Source organism: Quercus robur, chromosome 10, assembly GCF_932294415.1.
Source record: "Quercus robur chromosome 10, dhQueRobu3.1, whole genome shotgun sequence".
NCBI lineage: Eukaryota > Viridiplantae > Streptophyta > Magnoliopsida > Fagales > Fagaceae > Quercus > Quercus robur.
Window position 1 is genome coordinate 47,796,443 of NC_065543.1, and position 18,676 is coordinate 47,815,118.

At 34.7% G+C, this 18,676-nt stretch overlaps 1 protein-coding gene across 1 annotated transcript; it reads left to right on the forward strand.

The window, feature by feature from the left end:
* The first annotated feature begins 9,925 nt into the window (after positions 1–9,925).
* Positions 9,926–18,475, forward strand: LOC126701877 (tryptophan aminotransferase-related protein 2). The gene is made up of 5 exons (XM_050400300.1): positions 9,926–11,456; positions 13,881–14,184; positions 16,508–16,788; positions 17,536–17,840; positions 18,174–18,475. Exons 1-5 carry the CDS (start codon positions 11,215–11,217, stop codon positions 18,356–18,358), a joined length of 1,317 nt encoding a protein of 438 aa, XP_050256257.1. The 5' UTR covers positions 9,926–11,214; the 3' UTR covers positions 18,359–18,475.
* The last annotated feature ends 201 nt before the right edge of the window (positions 18,476–18,676 follow it).

Below are 18,676 nucleotides of genomic sequence, written 5' to 3' on the forward strand. Positions count from 1 at the left end.
CAGCATCCCTCGTCTCTGCACCTCTTCTTCGGCTTTTTCGTCATTCCCTTGTATCTTTTCTTTTCGCTTATGTAGTTAGTTTTAGTATAAACTTATTCAAGCTCTTTCATTGTACATTGTACTATTTCTTTGTCTTAATAAAAGATGAATTTATTTCTTTTTAAATATTTTTCCTTTCTGCAGCAATTATTTTGTGAATGGGTGTGCTACATGTGTATTTTCCTTTAATGATACTTAGAGCAGGAAACCTTGAAACAGAACCTTACTAATTTGAATTTATCGACATTATCAAGTATAATAATGATAATTCCCAGCAGATTAAACTCATGAAACTAACCGAGATGACAGCTTAATGCTCCGTAATGCATGCGAGGTGACCGTCCGAGAACGATAAACTCTAAATATACCATCCGAGAGGGTTGCCGAGCAGTGAGGGACTTCGGCCGTGTTTTTGATAACACCTGACCCTATAACAGTTGCACCAATTCCCTTGGTATTGAGGATCTGAAGGTAGGCTGGGGATTTCATTCAGTCTAGGGATTAACCTAACTATCAATGGGTAACTCTTCTCCGGGGTAGATTCTAAGGGCCATATAACGTCCAGGTTGTGTCCAAACCATGCACTTTTCCTCTTAAGTAGGTGGTTTCCCCAGAGGCTTGAGTCCGAGGACCATACAAGGCCTTGGTTCTGTCCAAAACTTACGTTTTTCTTCAAAGTAGTTGGTTTCCTCAGAGGCTTGAGTCCGAGGACCATACAAGGCCTTGGTTCTGTCCAAAACTTGTGTTTTTCTTCTAAGTAGTTGGTTTCCCCAGAGGCTTGAGTCCGAGGACCATACAAGGCCTTGGTTCTGTCCAAAACTTGTGTTTTTCTTCTAAGTAGTTGGTTTCCCTAGAGGCTTCAATCCGAGGACCATACAAGGCCTTGGTTCTGTCCAAAACTTGTGTTTTTCTTCTAAGTAGTTGGTTTCCCCAGAGGCTTGGGTTCGAGGACCATACAAGGCCTTGGTTCTGTCCAAAACTTATGTTTTTCTTCAAAGTAGTTGGTTTCCCCGGAGGCTTGAGTCCGAGGACCATACAAGGCCTTGGTTCTGTCCAAAACTTGTGTTTTTATTTATTTATTTATTTATTTATTTTTCGAAGGTTAGCCCCTCGACCAAGGTGGGGGGAGTTAGCTTGAGGTTAGAAGCCCCTAGCATTGCCCGTGCCATTGGCACGGCAAGGCATAGCCCCTAGCGGAAATTTATGTCGGAACAACGACAGCATGTCGCTGGAAATGAAGGAACCTTCGCAGACCTTTGCTTGACAGAGGCTCAACTCCATCGCCACCTGTGCCAACACACAAGCCTTCCCCATAGACGGCGCCAATTGTAGGGACACGATTTTTAACGACCCAAGAATGACGTTGGGCTCGTAAGTAAAGGGCCTCAACAATATGATTTGTAGAGAGTGGGCTTGAAAGATAGGACCTTGGACATAGGTGAGCGGTGTAATCGGGGTTTCTATGGAAGCTCTTATATGGGCGGACTTGGCTTGACTAGCTAAGTCTTCCCTTAGTGTGGGTAGTGGGATCTAAGTCCTCGGATAGCGTCTGAGGAGCATTGTACCCTTTCTCCCTTTCTAGGATTTTTCCTCCTCCTGGGGGGGGGGGGGATCCCTTTCTCCTTTGCTTTCTTTTCCTTTTATACTAGTGTTCATTTCCCCTTTTAGTATCCACGTGTAAGTTTTACTTTCTGGGGTGCAGACCTGTCCTGTTAACCCATACCTAGAGTGGTTGGGGGTCGTTGGAAAAATACAAGGGCATGGTTTGGAGTATGGGCTTGTCAGATGCAGGATTCTGTATTACTATGTTGGCGGCTTTCTCCCTTGTCCTGCCCCTGTATCGAGTTTGTCCTTTTCTCCAGGCGTTTTTTGAGGTGCTGAGCATAAAATCGCCCTCGGCCCTGTCCTCATGCCCTTCTTGGGCTTTCATTATGCGTCCCCGGCAATAGCTCTCCTCGGCTTAGGCCTTGGGCCCAAACGTAGAATGGGCTTGGGCCACGAATTATCAGGCCCCACAAGTAACAAAATATTCTAATTTTTATAAGATTCTCTTTATCAAAGTTTTAATTATGAGTAATAAAAACATAACTAATAAATTTAGAATAATAATTCAAAGTTTTTCAAGCACCGAAAGACACGTAACGACAAATCTCTTCACTACCTATTGAAAAAAGAAAAAGAAAAAGTCATTCTAAATATTTTAAAATACTCTTTAATTAGAAATTCAAATAAGTGGATTTTAATTTTGAAAGGGAAGATAATTTTGAAAACCTGCCCTTAAGTAAAGGAAAAGTTAGTACACAACATTTTTAACATTGATTTAACATGGTTTGGTCAAACGGATGTCAAGGGAGAATTTTTTTTTTTTCTTTTTCTCTTTAAGTTTGGGTAGGAATGTCATTTTTTAAAATCTCAAAAGAGGGGAGTGTAATTACCCCCAAGCAAAAATATTAGTAATAAAAATTCTAAGATCAATTTTGAAAAACCACGCAGTAATCTGTTTGAAATAACCTCTTCTTCCTTTTTCTCTTTGTCAAAATTCCAACCACCTTGACGATGTTGGAATTGCATGAAATTTGGAGAGTTAAAGGGAAACGACATTTTGATCAAGACTCGGGAATTTGCCTCAAGGGTTGCCTTAATTTAGGCGAATTCCTTCGTTAAGGCCCCAAAAACAATGTTTTTGTTATTTTAAGTAATATTTGTTTTCCTTCATAACTTTTATTTTAAAAGTCAGAATAAGGTTCCGTCTATTTTGGAACGTCCCTTAGAGACAGTAGCTTCAATTTCCGCAATTACCTCAATTTTGCTATTTTTGGCAAAAATTACTATTTTGCTGCCTAATTACGTGATTAGTGCAAATTAGGGTTTTCTAGATGTTTTTCTAGCTGTCTTAGGTTTTCCTTTTACTATTTAAACATATTGTAGTCTCATGGACAGTTTAGTTTTTCAGATTAATAAAAATACAAACTTTGCCTACTGCTTCTCTAACATGTTTAGTTTCTTTTTTCATTCAGAAAACAACATATTTGTTTTCTTGTAACTCCCACGACATCAGTCATGTACTTGCCTTCCTCAACCCACCCTCTGTAAGTTCCAACACTTTCATATCTTATATTTGTTCTAATTCGTGTAGCATTATCAATTATGGTTTTTAAATTGTTTTCAATTCTTTGAATATCTGTTAAAGGCCTTTCAATGAGATTAGTCACATGTTCAAAGACTTTTCTAGATTTAACCTCTAAAATTTTCATCATTCAATAAATAAATACAAAAAAGCCTCTGAAGTCTGAACACTAGTATGTGCATATAAAGATACTAAATTTATTTCGAGGAATTTTTTCCTAGATAAATATCGAACCCCAAATACCTAACCATAGAAGGTGTTGGTATCACCATTATTGTCTTTTAGTTTTATCACCTCAAAATGATACCACCAAAAAGAAGTTTTCAATTAAAATAAAATTAAGGGACTTCCACTAATATTAAGTAACTTTTCGATCTCTTTGGCATCTTCTACTCATACCATTTAATCTAATTGAATAAATGTTCTTTAATTTTCAAACATGCATAATTTTTCTCCTTGAAAAGGCAAAGCAACTTAGTGAGATCCATGTGTTGTTAGAAATGAAGAAAGACCAAATTGCAATGATTAGAAATAATTGACTGACTAAATATCATGTGTTGACCATTTAAATAAACAATGGATTTTACTAATGTGTGCCCGGGCACACATTAATTTCCACTTTTGGAAAAAAATTTCTTGAGAATTGAAAAAGTAATGACAGCTTTTTCAATTCTCGAGAAAATATTTCTGAAAATAGAAAGTTTAATGTGTGCCCTTAGGGCACACATTAACCGTACCTATAAACAATTATATGTTAATAATTATATTACCTTTTATAAATGTCAACGCTTGGCCAAAACTCTTTCTATTTGTCACTCACCACTTTCTCATCCCAAGCCGGAGAGCTCTTGTGCGTTAGTGACGAAAAAACAAAGAAATTTGTTGATGCCCCCTTGTAATCCACTACAAAATTGTTGTCTATTCAAACTTGCAACAAGTTTCCCAAATGCTGCGAATAGGAATGGCTGCGGTTTTATTTTAAATTACAATTTACATTATTTAATCTTTTTGTATAGAATAAATCTAGGAATACAACTAATTTTACAACATGTTGAAGTGATCGACTTTAAGTGATGAATACTTTTTTCCTACTTTTTTTTTATTAGTCACAATTGACCATTTCAATAACTTGTAAAATTAGATGTGTTCATAATATTGTTATCATTCCGGTTTAGGGCATACATTAATCATCCATTTTATGAAATTTTTTATAAGAAATTGAAAAAGCAGTAAAAAAAAAGTTAGTAATTTTTTCATTTTTCTATAAAAAAGTTTTCTAAAATAGTTTATTAATGAATACCCTAAAGACAAACGTTAGTAAAACCCTATTTTTATTATGCATAACATGTCTAGCTTTTGTCAACCATTTTTTCTTTTTCTCCACTTAATAATGGAATCTATGTAAACGAAACTAATGGAGAGGAAGGAACTCATCTCCCACATATGCTCTCATAATGGAGCAAGGAAGAGGGAATAGGAAAATCCTTTCACTATGCTTAAAACAACAAGAGGCCTATTGGGCATTGAGGTTAGACAAAAAATTAGCTTTTCTAAGAGCATTTGCTTGAATCAGTGTAAAATAGAAAAAGATATCAATTTTACACATTCAACTCCCAAATCACTCATATCAGTTAGAGCAACCACATCAGTCCTTTTATAGTCTTCTAAAATAGAAAAGGTACTAATTTTACACATTTTGAGTAAAAAAACACCTACATCAGTGGGTGTAAAAATGTGTAAATATACACGTTAGCTACAATAACCATGTATATTTACACGGTTACTATAGCTCGTGTATCTATTATTTTAGTATTTGTTTCTCTCTCCTCTCACCTCACCTCTCTCTCGGATAGAAAATTTTCACTCTCACCTCTCTCTCATTTCATCTCTCCCTCAGTCCATCGATCTCATTGATCTCACTTTCACCAATCTCACCAATCTCACTCATCACCGATACGATCTCAACAGGCAAACCACGATGCACTAGACCTAGAAATGACGTTGTGGCGGAGCTCTCAGGGACATGATGTGTGGGTTTGGCGGAAGCGACAATAACTGGGTATTGATTGGGTTGATGGTGGCTGAGATTTTGATGGGTGGGTTAATCGGAGGTATTGATCAGCTTTGCATAGGAAACCCAGCTTACAAAAGTTTTACAACATTTTATTTAAATAAATGTGTATAATAGGAAAACTAATGTGGGTGTTTTGTAAAAATGGGAGTGTAAAATAGAAAAAGTAGGTTTTAGATGTGTAAATATACAAAATTTTTGCATTCACATCTAAAAATGTGTAAATTTACATTAACATTATTCACTTTGCATATAATTTTTTATTCTTTTTTTATGTATCCTGAAGTTGAAAGAAGAAAATGGATGGTGGTTATTGTATGTGATGAAAGAGAAATAATTTTAAAATTTTTTTTTTTTGACATTCTAATGTAATGTAGTGTAAAATAGATAATCTGATGTGGAGTATTTTGAAAAGTGATGATGTAAAATAGAAAAGTAAATTCTTATACTAAAATAAATTGAATTTTTTGCATGAATTGATATAAATGTTCTAAGGACATGTTCAACTCGCCAACAGAAAAAAGAGTTTAAAACTAACAAAAACATGTACTATTATGGTTGGATACACCATTGGGAACAACCAATGGGATTAATAACATTCAGAGCATTCCTTCCAATATGATAATTGAGAAGTCATTCTCTTTTCAACATTTGAACTGCCAACAACAACAACAAAGCCATTTGAAATTTTGCCCAAAATGGATCCATATTCTTCTCAAATCTCAATACTTATAATAAGTTCAACTTGACCATAGAGATGATGAATGGTCTTTTATTATTCTCGACAGTCTATTGTGACAATTGTTGGATTCGTAGGCATAAGTTAGTGATAGGGGAAGAGCTGAAAAGTGAAAACCCCATTAAGCTAGCATTGAAACCCCATCAACATGCTTGTCAATCAGTGTTTCTCCCTCAATCGATATCTACTTGGGATTCCTCCTCCACTAGGTTTTCTCTTTCAAGTTAAACTTCAAGTTTGTTGTTCGATTAGAGTGCGTAGGGTCCTTTGTTCAACTTTCCTTCAAGCTTGGAGAGCATTTGACCTTGGAATTCTTCTTGTATCCCTAGATGAAAAACGCATTTAGACCTATAGAAGTATGGATTGACTTACTACCAATTTTAACCAATTAATCAAGATCAAGTGTAAGTAGTTAATTAGTTATTTTAAGTACAGCTGTATTAATGGATAAATATTAAATAGTAAAACAATCAAATCACCAACATACGCATACAAATACGAGCATATGTTCATGAAGTGAAAACCCAAATGCTAAAGCCTAAAAGCACTCCAAGGCCAAGACCAAATCATTAATTCCACGATGAAAGTTGTTGAGATATAGATTATACTAAGGGAAATGCTAACAAGTGCCCTTAGGGCACTGGTTAAGAATCTAATTAAAGAAAGTTTTGACATCACTTTTATGGGAAATGAAAAAAACTGTCAAAACATTAATTGATTCTTTTTCTTTTCCCATAAAAACTTTCTTTAACTGAATTCTTAACCAGTATCCTAAGGGCACTTATTAGCATGACCCTTATACAAATAAGAATTTCCGTACAAGTAGTTAGACCTTGTACTCAAGCTTTGTGCTCCTGTTAGCAACTGCAGACTTCCTGCCTTGTTCCTTTATGGGAACTTGATGCTACAAGTCAATTTGCTGGCTGCAAAATAGATATCTCGGTTACTTTGAGGCTTTTTGAAAGATTTGTGACATCTTTATGGTTTTAGCAACACTTCTAACATGAGTTTAAATCTTCTGTCTCACTTTTTCTGCTCCACTCTATATTCCACCAATAAAAACATGTCACGTATTCACCTAATTAATTAAATACTATCATTATTGACTTATTAATACTACCGTTATTAATTAATAGTAGTATTTAATTAATTAGGTGAACACGTGGCATGCTTTTATTGATGGAGTATAGAGTGTAGCAGGAAAAGCAAGACAGAAGATTTGGACTCCTTCTAACACAATAAAGATGATCTTTGTGATTGGAGAACTCAACCTTTCAAGGATGATAAATGGAAGAGGTTTTAAGACAAAGAAAAAAGCTCTCTCTAAGTTTCTCTTCATCGTTTTGTGGCAATCTTCTTTCTCATGAAATTAGGGTTGAAAATAAGGTTTTATACATGTAGGGTTTAGGCTTGAGGAGGCTACAAAAAACTATTGTGGAAGCAAATCTCAAAATTTTTATAATATGTTCTTGGTTGACCGAGTGTCTAACAAGACTCTATCGGGAGTTTTTGTCTAAGCTAGCAAGACTAAATCTTGATCTTGCTTGACGAGGTCTTCATTCTTGCATATTGAACAAAACCTTCAACTTTCAGTCCTCATTATCACAATGCACATACAATTTCAAAATCCAAAGATTACAAAAAAATTTGTCATGGAGTTAGCCAACATAATTGGTATGTTATATTTAGGTGTGATCATCATTATGAAGTGCGAAGAGAATGCAACATAATTTTCTTTCCTTTATAAGGTTGGACAAGTTAGTTTTAACAAAAGAAATTTGAGTTTATAGTTGGTACATTCGTAACGTCTATAGTTGTTATGCTTGTGATGTCTACCGTTGGCACATAACATTCCCTAAAAAATAAAAATTGTGTTGTTGAGGCTAGAGAAGATAACGGTTATTCTTTCCCGAGACAATCTTTTAAGCATATTTATCTTGTTATTGTTTTAATAAATGAAACTGGTTTTTATAGTTGGTATATTCTTAATGTCTATTGATGGCATGTTCTTCTACCGTTGGAACAAATATTTTTTTCCCTTAAATTTTGTTTTGTTGAAGTAACAGAAGATAATTATTATTATTTTTTATTTTTTTATTTTCGATATAAGATAGAATTTTTACTCTAACCTAATCTTAGGGGTGTCCACGGGTCGGTCCGGGTCGGGTTTATGCCCAACCCGCGACCGACCCGATGACATCGGGTTTCCGACGAGAAGACCCGCCGCCGACCCCGAAAACCCACGGGTCAAGTCGGATCGGACCCGGTTGGTCGGCAGTCGGGTCGGTCGAAGTTGAAAATATGCTGCCAGAGGTTCAAATCGGTGGCAACTACGTGTTTTTTAGCTGGATCTTCACCGGATTTGAGCAAAACCACTCGATCTGAGCAAAATAACACCATATCTTCGCCAGATTTGAGGAAAACCCACCGGATCTTAGCAGAAAATTACCAGATTTTCGTTGGATTTGAGAAAAATGCACCAGATTTGTGTTGTATTTGAGCGAAACCCAGTAAACCATAGCTGGATATGAGCGAAAATGAGGAGATCTGAGCGAAAATCAGTATGTTTTCGCCGGATTAGAGGTAGATTTGGCCTTTAGCCGGTCGGATCGGGTGGCTCAGTTTTTGGAGAAGGAGATCCGCCATCCAACCCGTCGGCATCGGTTTTGAGCCTCTGAGACCCGCCGCCGACCACCTCTCTCCTCGGGTCGGACGGTTTCGGTTCGGGTAGCTCCGGGTCGGACGGGTTTTGCGGGTCACGGGTGGGTGTGGACAGCCCTACCTAATCTAAATGTATATATGTGTTAAGTTCTCTCCTGAAAACTTAAACTCTGGTCCTTACTCCCTACTTCTCACAAGTATTTATACTTGTGAAGTGACTACCATACCAAATGTGCGCAGTGGTAAGATAATTGTTCTTTTTATTTCTCGAGAGAATCGTGTAATCATATTCATTAATTTTTACGGTTGGTACATTTGTAATTACTACAATTGGTATGTTGATAACGTTTGGGTGCATAAAATTATTTTCTTTTTTTAATTTTTATTTTATTATTATTATTATTTTTTAAATTTTGTTTAGGTAAAATAAGATAACAAATCTTCTTATTCATTGAGATAATTGTCTAAGCATATTCATTAAAAGAATAAATAGTTAAAAAATAAGATCAAGAACGGTCACTATTTCTTTAATTTAAACTCATCAATTTCATATTAACATTATTATAGAGTATTAGCTTCATCACCTGCGTTTTGCGCTTGTCATGAGGCTTTTTTTTTATTTTTTATTTATTTATTTTGGTCTAGTGTCATAATTTCCTTTTTTATTTTTAATTTTGGATAAGTTTGTTTTATAGAAATAGATTAGTAAGAGAGTGTCATATTTTGTAGACATTTTAAGTGACACGCTCTTTGCGCTTGTCATGAGGCTTTTTTTTTTTAAATTTTTGGTCTAGTGTCATAATTTCCTTTTTTATTTTTAATTTTGGATAAGTTTGTTTTATAGAAATAGATTAGTAGGAGAGTGTCCTATTATGTAGGCATTTACCGGATTATTCTCAAGTTTTTTCTTGGTTAAATCTAAATTTTAAGGATATTTTCGATTCAATAAAAGTCTAGATAAAAAAAGAGATTCTTTTTATAAATAGAATATATAATATTTCATCTTACTAACCAAAAGTACGAGGGTAGAAACGAAAATAACCTATAAAAGGTGACAAATGTAATTAAAAGAAAAGGAGGGAGAGAGACGGAGAGAAGAAAAAAGAAAAGGAAAAAAAAAAACAGCAAATGCAATTACATATTTACATTACAAGTTAATCAGAAAGATTTGCTCAAAAAAATAAAAATAAAAAATCAGAAAGTTTTTTTTTTTTTTTTTTTTTGAGGTAGCAAAAAGTTCAAAAATCAACCGCTGAATCTCTCTCACCAAACCCGTACGTCTCTCTCACACTATTCGCTATCTGAATCTCTCTCTTCTTTAATTCCCATCCAAAGCAAAACTCAAAATGCTCACAACTCAAAAAAGATAAGATTTATTATTCATCCAAAAACATAAAAAAAAAACTGATAAGATTTTAATAGAAACTTAAATTTAAGAGAGTTCTTGTTACTTATAACAAGCTTTTCTTAATAGTTTCCGATAGAACAAAGAGGAAAAAGCGAAAAGCAAAATTTATTGAGAAGAAAAGAAAAAAGAAAACTAAACTGAACAATGCAGAGCAATACAAAGCATATAAGAGCAGCTTTTTCTTTCAAAACCCTTCCTTTTTCTCGTACCTCCCATAGTATAATAGAGTAGTATATAGTATATAATATAGTATATATTTTATATATATATAATATATATAAATAAATATTTTGCTTGTACATAAATATAGAACAGTGAAATCAAGCCTAGTGGGAGTGTTTATTGTTTCGAGATCTCACACATCGGAAAACTGCGATTTTTACTTGTGATTTCTTGATTCCAGAGAGAAATCTCATGTTGTGAAGTCTTCCAAGGAGTGTGTTCGGTGTTCCATAATCCATAGTACCCTCTTGTTACATTTTAGTTTTTTACACTGTTTTTCACTTCTGGGTTTTCTTTCTTTTGGTCTTTCCTAGTAGAGCATGCAAATGTATTAGGATTTGGGATTTTGTTTTCTGTTTTTGTGTTTTGTGTTGTTTTCACTTTGTGATTGTTTCTGTGAATTTCATAGGAATTAACATGCTGGTTATTGATGTTCTTTCAACATGTTTTTGTTTTGTGCTTTTTTTGCCAACTATTTCAATAACTTGAATGTTTCTATGAAAATCTTTACTGGGTAGCTGAGGGCAGAGTTTCAAAATTATAGAACATTGGGGGTTTGCATGCACAGAGGCTCTAGAAACCCTAGGAATCTGAGAGATTACCTGTCAGTTTTTCAGGGTTTCAGAGTCCAATTCCAAGTTCCCAAGTTTTAAAACCGCCTACTAACTTTCTGTTTCACAATTTTGTCTAGATTGGTTTTCATTTTCTGTTTCTTCAACTAGATCAGTCAAAAAAATATTTAAAAAAAAATTTCAATAACGCTCACCACCAACCATTTGCATGCAATTACTTCCCTGCGGTCCATTTGTCAATTCAAATTTTTTGTTTCCATGTTCTGGGCTTCGCTATAAATATCAAGATCACTGTTCAATACTCTGTTTTCTTACTCTGTTTCTGACTTTCTTTCTTCCAATACTCTATTTTACTACTCTGTTTCTTACTTTTCAATGGTACAAATTGCCAGTGTTTTCTCAATGAGGCACTTCTTCGTACTTTCTTTAGCTTTGAATGTGAGTTTCATCTTGAGGAGTGTGTTCGAGAGGGAACAGGGCCTTAATTGGTTGGGTTTTGAATCTGAGAAAGACCAAGTTACAAAAAGGACTCGCTTGTCTGTGTCTTCTTCTCTTTCTTCCTTTACTACTCTGGCTGAAGCTCAGGATAGCGGGGAGAGAATTATCAATCTCGATCAGTAAGTGCAACACCCTGTTTCTTTTTATTTTCAGTTTATACTTTATATATCTCAACTTGTGGAATACTTGCCCTGAACTCTCATTAACCTCCCTTGTAGTTCTTTGTTATCAATTACATCACCAAGTTAGCTCTTTTTTGTCTTTTTGTTCTTCTTTTTTTTTTCTCACTTAATGAAAAATTTGTAAGGAAACTATTTGATGATAGTTTTAGCAAGTGTTTGCTCACTCAAAGAGCCAGGAAGTGTTCAGCCAAAAAAAAGAAAAAAAGAGCCAGAAAGTGGGCCAAAAAAAAAAAAAAAAAAATTCAGGGGCATAAGTGTAAATTCATACCAAATGAGCAGCTTTTAGAATGGGAAGTATTGGGTAAGCAATGAGAGCTGCACAAATCCTAGGGTCTCCTACTATGTCAGAAACCTGAAATGTTGTCAGTGATATTTCTCAATTGGTCAGGCAAGTAATTATTGTTTTTATTACAGTATTGTTATTGGCAACACTGCTAGCTCTGTGTAGTCCTAGTCCTGCTGGGATTCCAAAACGTGTGCTGCGTTAACTTACTTTTTACCAGTAGAGTATTAACTTCCTTGCTAGACAAATACAGTTCCTTCTATTGGTTGAGATTTTCCATGGTGCATGTTAGACTTTGGCCTGGGAACTCAGGATCCTTTTGCAACCGAGGACTCTCGTTTTGTCATTTCTCTGTTCCAAAGTTGAAGGGAGGTGGGGGATGGTGGTGCTAGACTGCTAGTGTTACTATTTGCTAGGTTCTAACATGCACCATAGGTGGTGCTCATTGACATTTGACCAACAGCATCATCATTATATTATGTACCTAAGTTTTTTTTTTTTTTTTGGGTGAAATGTTATGTACCTAAGTTGTGGACTTTAAATTGCACAAACAGTGTTGGGGCGTCTTGTGTAAGAGGATTTTTATTAGTTTTCACTTGTTCTAATCCAAGTGTGACCTTTTTAAAACTTCTTTTTTTTTTTTTTTTGGGTAGAAATTTTAAAACTTCTTTAACGAGTGCACAAAGTTACCTTTTAATTAGAGATATAATTGTGCGTCTTTTTAGGGAATCGAGCCACTTTTAACTTGAATTCCATAATTTTATCAGCTTTTGACTTTTATTATTTCCCAGCAAGTGGGATTCTTTTGAAGCTTTTTTTAAGAAGTGCACGGTAACATCCATGAACAAAAACATAATATATATAAGATAGTTGGAGAGCCCAATCTGTACATATCAAATTAAGCAGGCACAACTGCACAAGTCACTATAAGTCTGGCTTAGAAGTAGATAGATGACTGTGGGAGGCATGTGGCTTTGTACACACACTGCATGCAGACACCTTTAGGCCTTTGGTGTGATGTAAAGACTCAAACTTTAGTGCTGTTCCGTGCGATGTTTGAATCTCAGAACTTTTATTAGGCCGCCCAAGCTTTTAAGGCCCTCTGCTGGTCATATATAGTAAAAAAAGAAAAAGAAAAAAAAAAAAGTGGGATTGCCTAGATCTACCACTTAGTGGGCCATATATCGTACATTTTTATTTTATTTTGAATGATATTTAACATAGGTTTATATTGTACTAATAATGTAAGGATTGTGTTAATGGGCGTGCCCGTAACAGCAGCCTTCTGTCTTCTTTTTTTTTTTTTTGGTTATTCTTTTGTAGCTTTCAGGTTGTGAGGCCAGCTTCATTGAGAGAAAAAAAAAAAAAAAAAGATGTGAGGCCAGTTTATGTCTTTTTCTTCTATTTATTTAATTTTTTTTTATTAAGTAGAATCCACATTAGTCTAATCTTAACAAACACTGCACCGGGCTTGTTAACATTTGCCATAATGTAAATATTACCTTGTAGACATTTATAAGTTGTTTAGTTTATAAAGGAAATCTTACTTATTAGCACAATGAAAACTAAGATTTCTTAGGTAGAAATAATGTATTAACATCATATTGATCTTATGTTAGATGTGATAGATAGGGTCCCACATTGCTGCCGTCCTCACACCTACTCCTAACAAGTAAATTCAGAACCCAATTGCTGTGTACAGTCTTTTTCACTTAGCAAGAACTAGAAGTGACATTTTTCACAAAATAATCTTGCCATTAAAATGTCTTTTCATTTTCGGCAGTTTCTATTGGGGAGGTGACTTTTCTCTTTCTTGTTTTTGTTTTCTTATGATTAGTAGGTAGGTAGTTCTCTTCTCTAACAAATTGATTGGTGCCATTGGACCATTTGAGATTTTTATGGTGGACTGTCTAGGCAGACCAATTGCAAAGAGTACTTATTGGATTTGTAAACTTGTTCTGAATTAATATTAATTTATTTCTAAAATGTACCATGATAATAATATAATAATAACTATATATGATGGCCAACATACATTTGTCTTAAAAGATGTTAATTTTATAATGTTATTTCAACAGCGGTGATCCGACAATGTATGAAAAATATTGGCAACAAATGGGGGACAAAACCACAGTTGTGATCCCAGGGTGGCAGTACATGAGCTACTTTTCCGATATCAGCAACATTTGCTGGTTTTTGGAGCCTGAGTTTGCCAAGCAGGTGGTCAGGTTACACAAAGTTGTTGGTAATGCTGTCACAGATGGTCGTCACATTGTTGTTGGTACAGGTTCATCTCAGCTCTATCTAGCTGCTCTCTTTGCTCTCTCACCGAGTGATGCATCTGAACCAATAAGTGTGGTATCTCAAGCCCCTTACTATTCGGTAAGTGTCGTATTCATATTAGGGTTCGGTTAATGTATGCCCCTCACGGCATACATTAATCACTTATTCTAAGAAACTTTTTATGATAAACTGAAAAAATGTCAAAAAAGTTGGTCACTTTTCATTTTTCTATAAAAAATTTCATAAAATGATTTGTTAATGTATATTCAAAGGGCATATGTTAGTAAAACATTATTAGTAAAACCCTAAGGGCATACGTTGTTAAACTATATTGTTACAGAATAAAAATCTAATCGTGAATTTTAGTTTAGCTCATTTGAAAAAGTCTCGTCTTCAAATAAGAAATTTGAAGTTCGAACCACACTTACACCAAAAGTCGAATGGTGTCTTAGGCTAATGGTAAAAAGCAATCAACATGATAAAAATTCATCATCCCATTTGTAGTGTCTTACTTTATACTCCACTAATTGCAATAAATAATGTATATGATATATATTTTTAATACCATAAACTTTCGGTACTTTATAAGAAAAAAATAAATAAAAGAACGTAAATGGTGGAACATACTCTTAAATATCAAAGTGTGGCATAAAGGATTTTCATTCATTACTATTCTTTGTTGGTTTAATATCTTAATTTAATCGACTTGAGTTTGATATTCTAGCAACTTGGTGTTATGATTGTTAAAGAATCTATTCAAAGAGAATGGTTAATACCAATGAACTTAAAGGTTTACTCCTGTGCTTTCATATATGGTTAATTTAATCACTTTGATCATGATCATGATTAATTTAATCACCTTTACAAGGTGGGCATGCTTATATTTCTTTTCACTAATGGCATTGTATTAGATTGTTGACCTTGTCCAACATAAATATAGTATCATGCTATTTATTTCTGCAGCACTATCAAGATTTTTCAACTCTTAATTAATTTTCTAATACTCTACTTTGGCATCTCAATTATTTTCCCCGCACTTCGTTTATGCTTTCCCTATCTTCTTTTCTTTCTTCCTCACGCTTGCGCTAATGCGCACTGACACATTTACCAAGCACAGCATTCAACAAATCCTCACAATGCACATGGGACCGCAAACTTGCATGTGCCAAACTTGATTGGATGAATATTATTAAAAATTTACCTTTCAAATGGTTATTCAAATACACCTTGTACTTTCAGATGTATAAGAACCGTTTAAAAGAAGGTATTCCTTAAATGTTCCTGAACTTGGAAAGTCAAATTACCCTTATTAAAAACAAGTCAACTATATTGCATAGCATGATAGCAAAATCTTTTTGGTTGAATGTGTTGTGTGATTGTGTCATATGCACTGTCTGCACACTACTTTTCTAGCAGCTTAGTATCGCAGGAAATTGCATTAGGAAAATGGTATTAATACCAATTTCTATGATGACTGTCATGATCCAGTCCACATACATAGAATTCAAAAGGACATGGTACAACAAGTCCGTATCTTTTTCACCTTTCTTTGTCCCCTAAGAAACACAGACCTCGCAGATTTTAGAGTAAACTGTAAGCCATAGTCTAATTAGACAGCTGTATCCTCACTGACCCTTATGACTTGGGATATTATGACACAGATACCTTATATTCTTTGTACTAAGATGCCAACTGAGTAGGTAATATAACATATGGAGATACCACCTAACACAAAGACTTAAACCTATGAGTTTGAGCCCAATTGTGTTATATTAGCTACTCATTTTTGTTATTCTTATTCAATGTGGGACTTCATTTACATGTGTATTCTCAACAATTTCTCCCTTACTTGTGAGTTTCTGTCTTTCTATGCACCAAGAACAAGTTCTATTAGCTCTCATTTGCCTCTGACCTTTTTCCATTACCGAAATGTCATCCATGGGCCTTCCATATGCCATCAACGGGAACCATGTGTCCACATGCTCATCCATGGGTATCAGCTCATACATTCTTGCCCATTGGAACTGTGAGCTCTTTTGGTATTGGCAACACTCCTTTGTTGGGCACTTTTCCAGGATAGTTTGTGTGAGCTCTTTCGGCTTGCTTTGTTCTCTCTTGGGTAGGGATCCAAAATGCCTCGCCACTTTCACCACACACCACCCTGAACTTTGATACCATTTGTTCATAATAATTAGTTAATAACCAGTTTCATAAGGTCCTAGCTAATGTCAAAGCGGAGGAATTTTAAAAATTTGCCAAAGATATTAGATTTCTAGCTTGGTTTGGTATTCTGAATGCTGAAAAATCTACATTTGTTCGATTCTTCATTCTTTTAAAACAAAGAACTTATCTGTAACTGCCTTTTAGAAAATAACATCTATAAGATGAATCAATTTATAATTGAGTTACAAATTACCTGCAGTCCTACCCGGCTATGACGGATTGCCTAAAGTCGGGCCTTTACAAATGGGCTGGTGAGGCACATAACTTCAGCAAAGAGGGGCCTTACATTGAACTAGTTACATCTCCTAACAACCCTGACGGGACTGCAAGGCATTCAGTGGTTAATAGAAATAAGGGCACATTGCTTCATGACCTCGCCTACTATTGGCCGCAATATACTCCTATTTCTTCCCCTGCAGACCATGAACTCATGTTGTTCACAGTCTCAAAGAGCACAGGCCATGCAGGAATGCGGATTGGGTAAGTTGACCATATCAAGATAATCATATTAATAGCTGTAGAATTGGTTTGTGCTAATTCTTTGTTCTGTAATGCAAGTCATGTGTTGCATTGGTTTCATTTTTGTTAAATTACCGATTGTCCAAAAGTTTAGGCCGATAGGAAATGATAAATTTAATCATTAAGCGTGCCTTTGCTTGAGGATGTATGCGCGTTTTGCGTCTTTTTTGGTTGGTCCCACGACACTGTTCATAAACCAGCAAACTTGTGAAAAACGCGTGAACAATGTTCTACCTTTTAAAAAATATTTGTTTTTAACAATAAGTTTTCAATAAGCGTGCATTTGCCTGAGGATGTTTGCGCGTTTTGCATCTTTTTGGGCTAGTCCCACGACACTGTTCATGAACCAGCCAACTTGTGAAAAAAACGCATGAATAGTGTTTTACCTTTTAAAAAATATTTGTTTTCAACAATAAGTTTTCAATTTTCAGCAAAATTAACGGTATTCAAACAGATCCTAAATCATATAATTCTAACATACCCTCTCACATGTGGGCTCAGACTTCCTTTTAATTGGTGAGGCCGAATATGTGGGATTTAAATAGAAAGTAGAGTAGAGGAGACTAAGATCGAACATAAGACCTTCTGCTTTAATACCATGTTAAATTACTAATTATCCAAAAGCTTAAACTATTGAGAATGATAACTTTAATCATTCAACCACATAATTTTAACAATTTCTAATGCCTTTGCTTTTAAATTTCATAGTTGGGCTATTGTTAAGGACAAAGAGGTTGCAAAAAGAATGACTAAATTTGTTGAGCTCAACACCATAGGCGTGTCCAAGGATTCACAAATTCGAGCAGCTAAGGTTCTGAAAGCTGTCTCTGACACCTATGAAAATGTTGACGACTCAGAAGTAGGTGAAACCTTTTTCGACTTCAGCTACCACAATATGGCAGAGAGGTGGAAGTTGTTGAGAGAGGCAGTGGAGCACAGCGGAATGTTTAGTTTGCCTAAATTTCCGCCTGCATTTTGCACCTTTTTCAATCAAGTCTCTGAGCCTCGGCCTGGTAAGAGCATTCGCATCAGTTATTGCAAAAATTTCTATATATTTTAGCATAAGAATTTATTTTTTCAATTTTACACTCACTTTTCAAAACATTATATATCAGATTATCTATTTTATAGTATATTTTATTAAAATATTAATTTTTCTTGATTTTTTTAATTATTATTTTTTCTTCATATACAACAATTTATTCTCTTTCTTCATCTTCAGAATACATAAAAAAAATAATATAAAAAATGCAAAATAAATAACGCCAGTATAAATATATATAGTTACCGTAACAAATTTGTAAATTTACATAATTTTACACTCATTTTTTCTATACCCTTTGCAGCTTTCGCATGGTTAAAATGTGAAAAAGATATAGAGGACTGCGAAACCTTCCTAAAAGGCCATAAAATTTTGACTAGAGGGGGAACACACTTTGGGGTTGGCCCTAAGTATGTGAGGATCAGCATGCTGGATAGGGACGAAAATTTCATTCGATTTGTAAAACGATTGTCCACAATCCGCGTTTAACCAGAGTTGATCCCTTGTTTCAAGTTTATGTAGGAGGAAGAAAAGGGTGATAGTGAGCAATATATGTAAATGTAGAAAAAGTCTTTTGTTGTTCTAATAATAATCATCTTTTGTTAATTCTCATGGTATGTTCTTCTACTTTAATTTGGCTTAAATTTCTTATCTCTCTCTCTCTCTCTCTCTCTCTCTATATATATATATATATATATATTTATTTATTAATATTTATATATAAAAATTAAAGTGTAGCATTTATTGTTGTTACGCTTTTATTGAGCCATATTAGCTACTTATTTCCAACTCTCTCTCTCATATTTA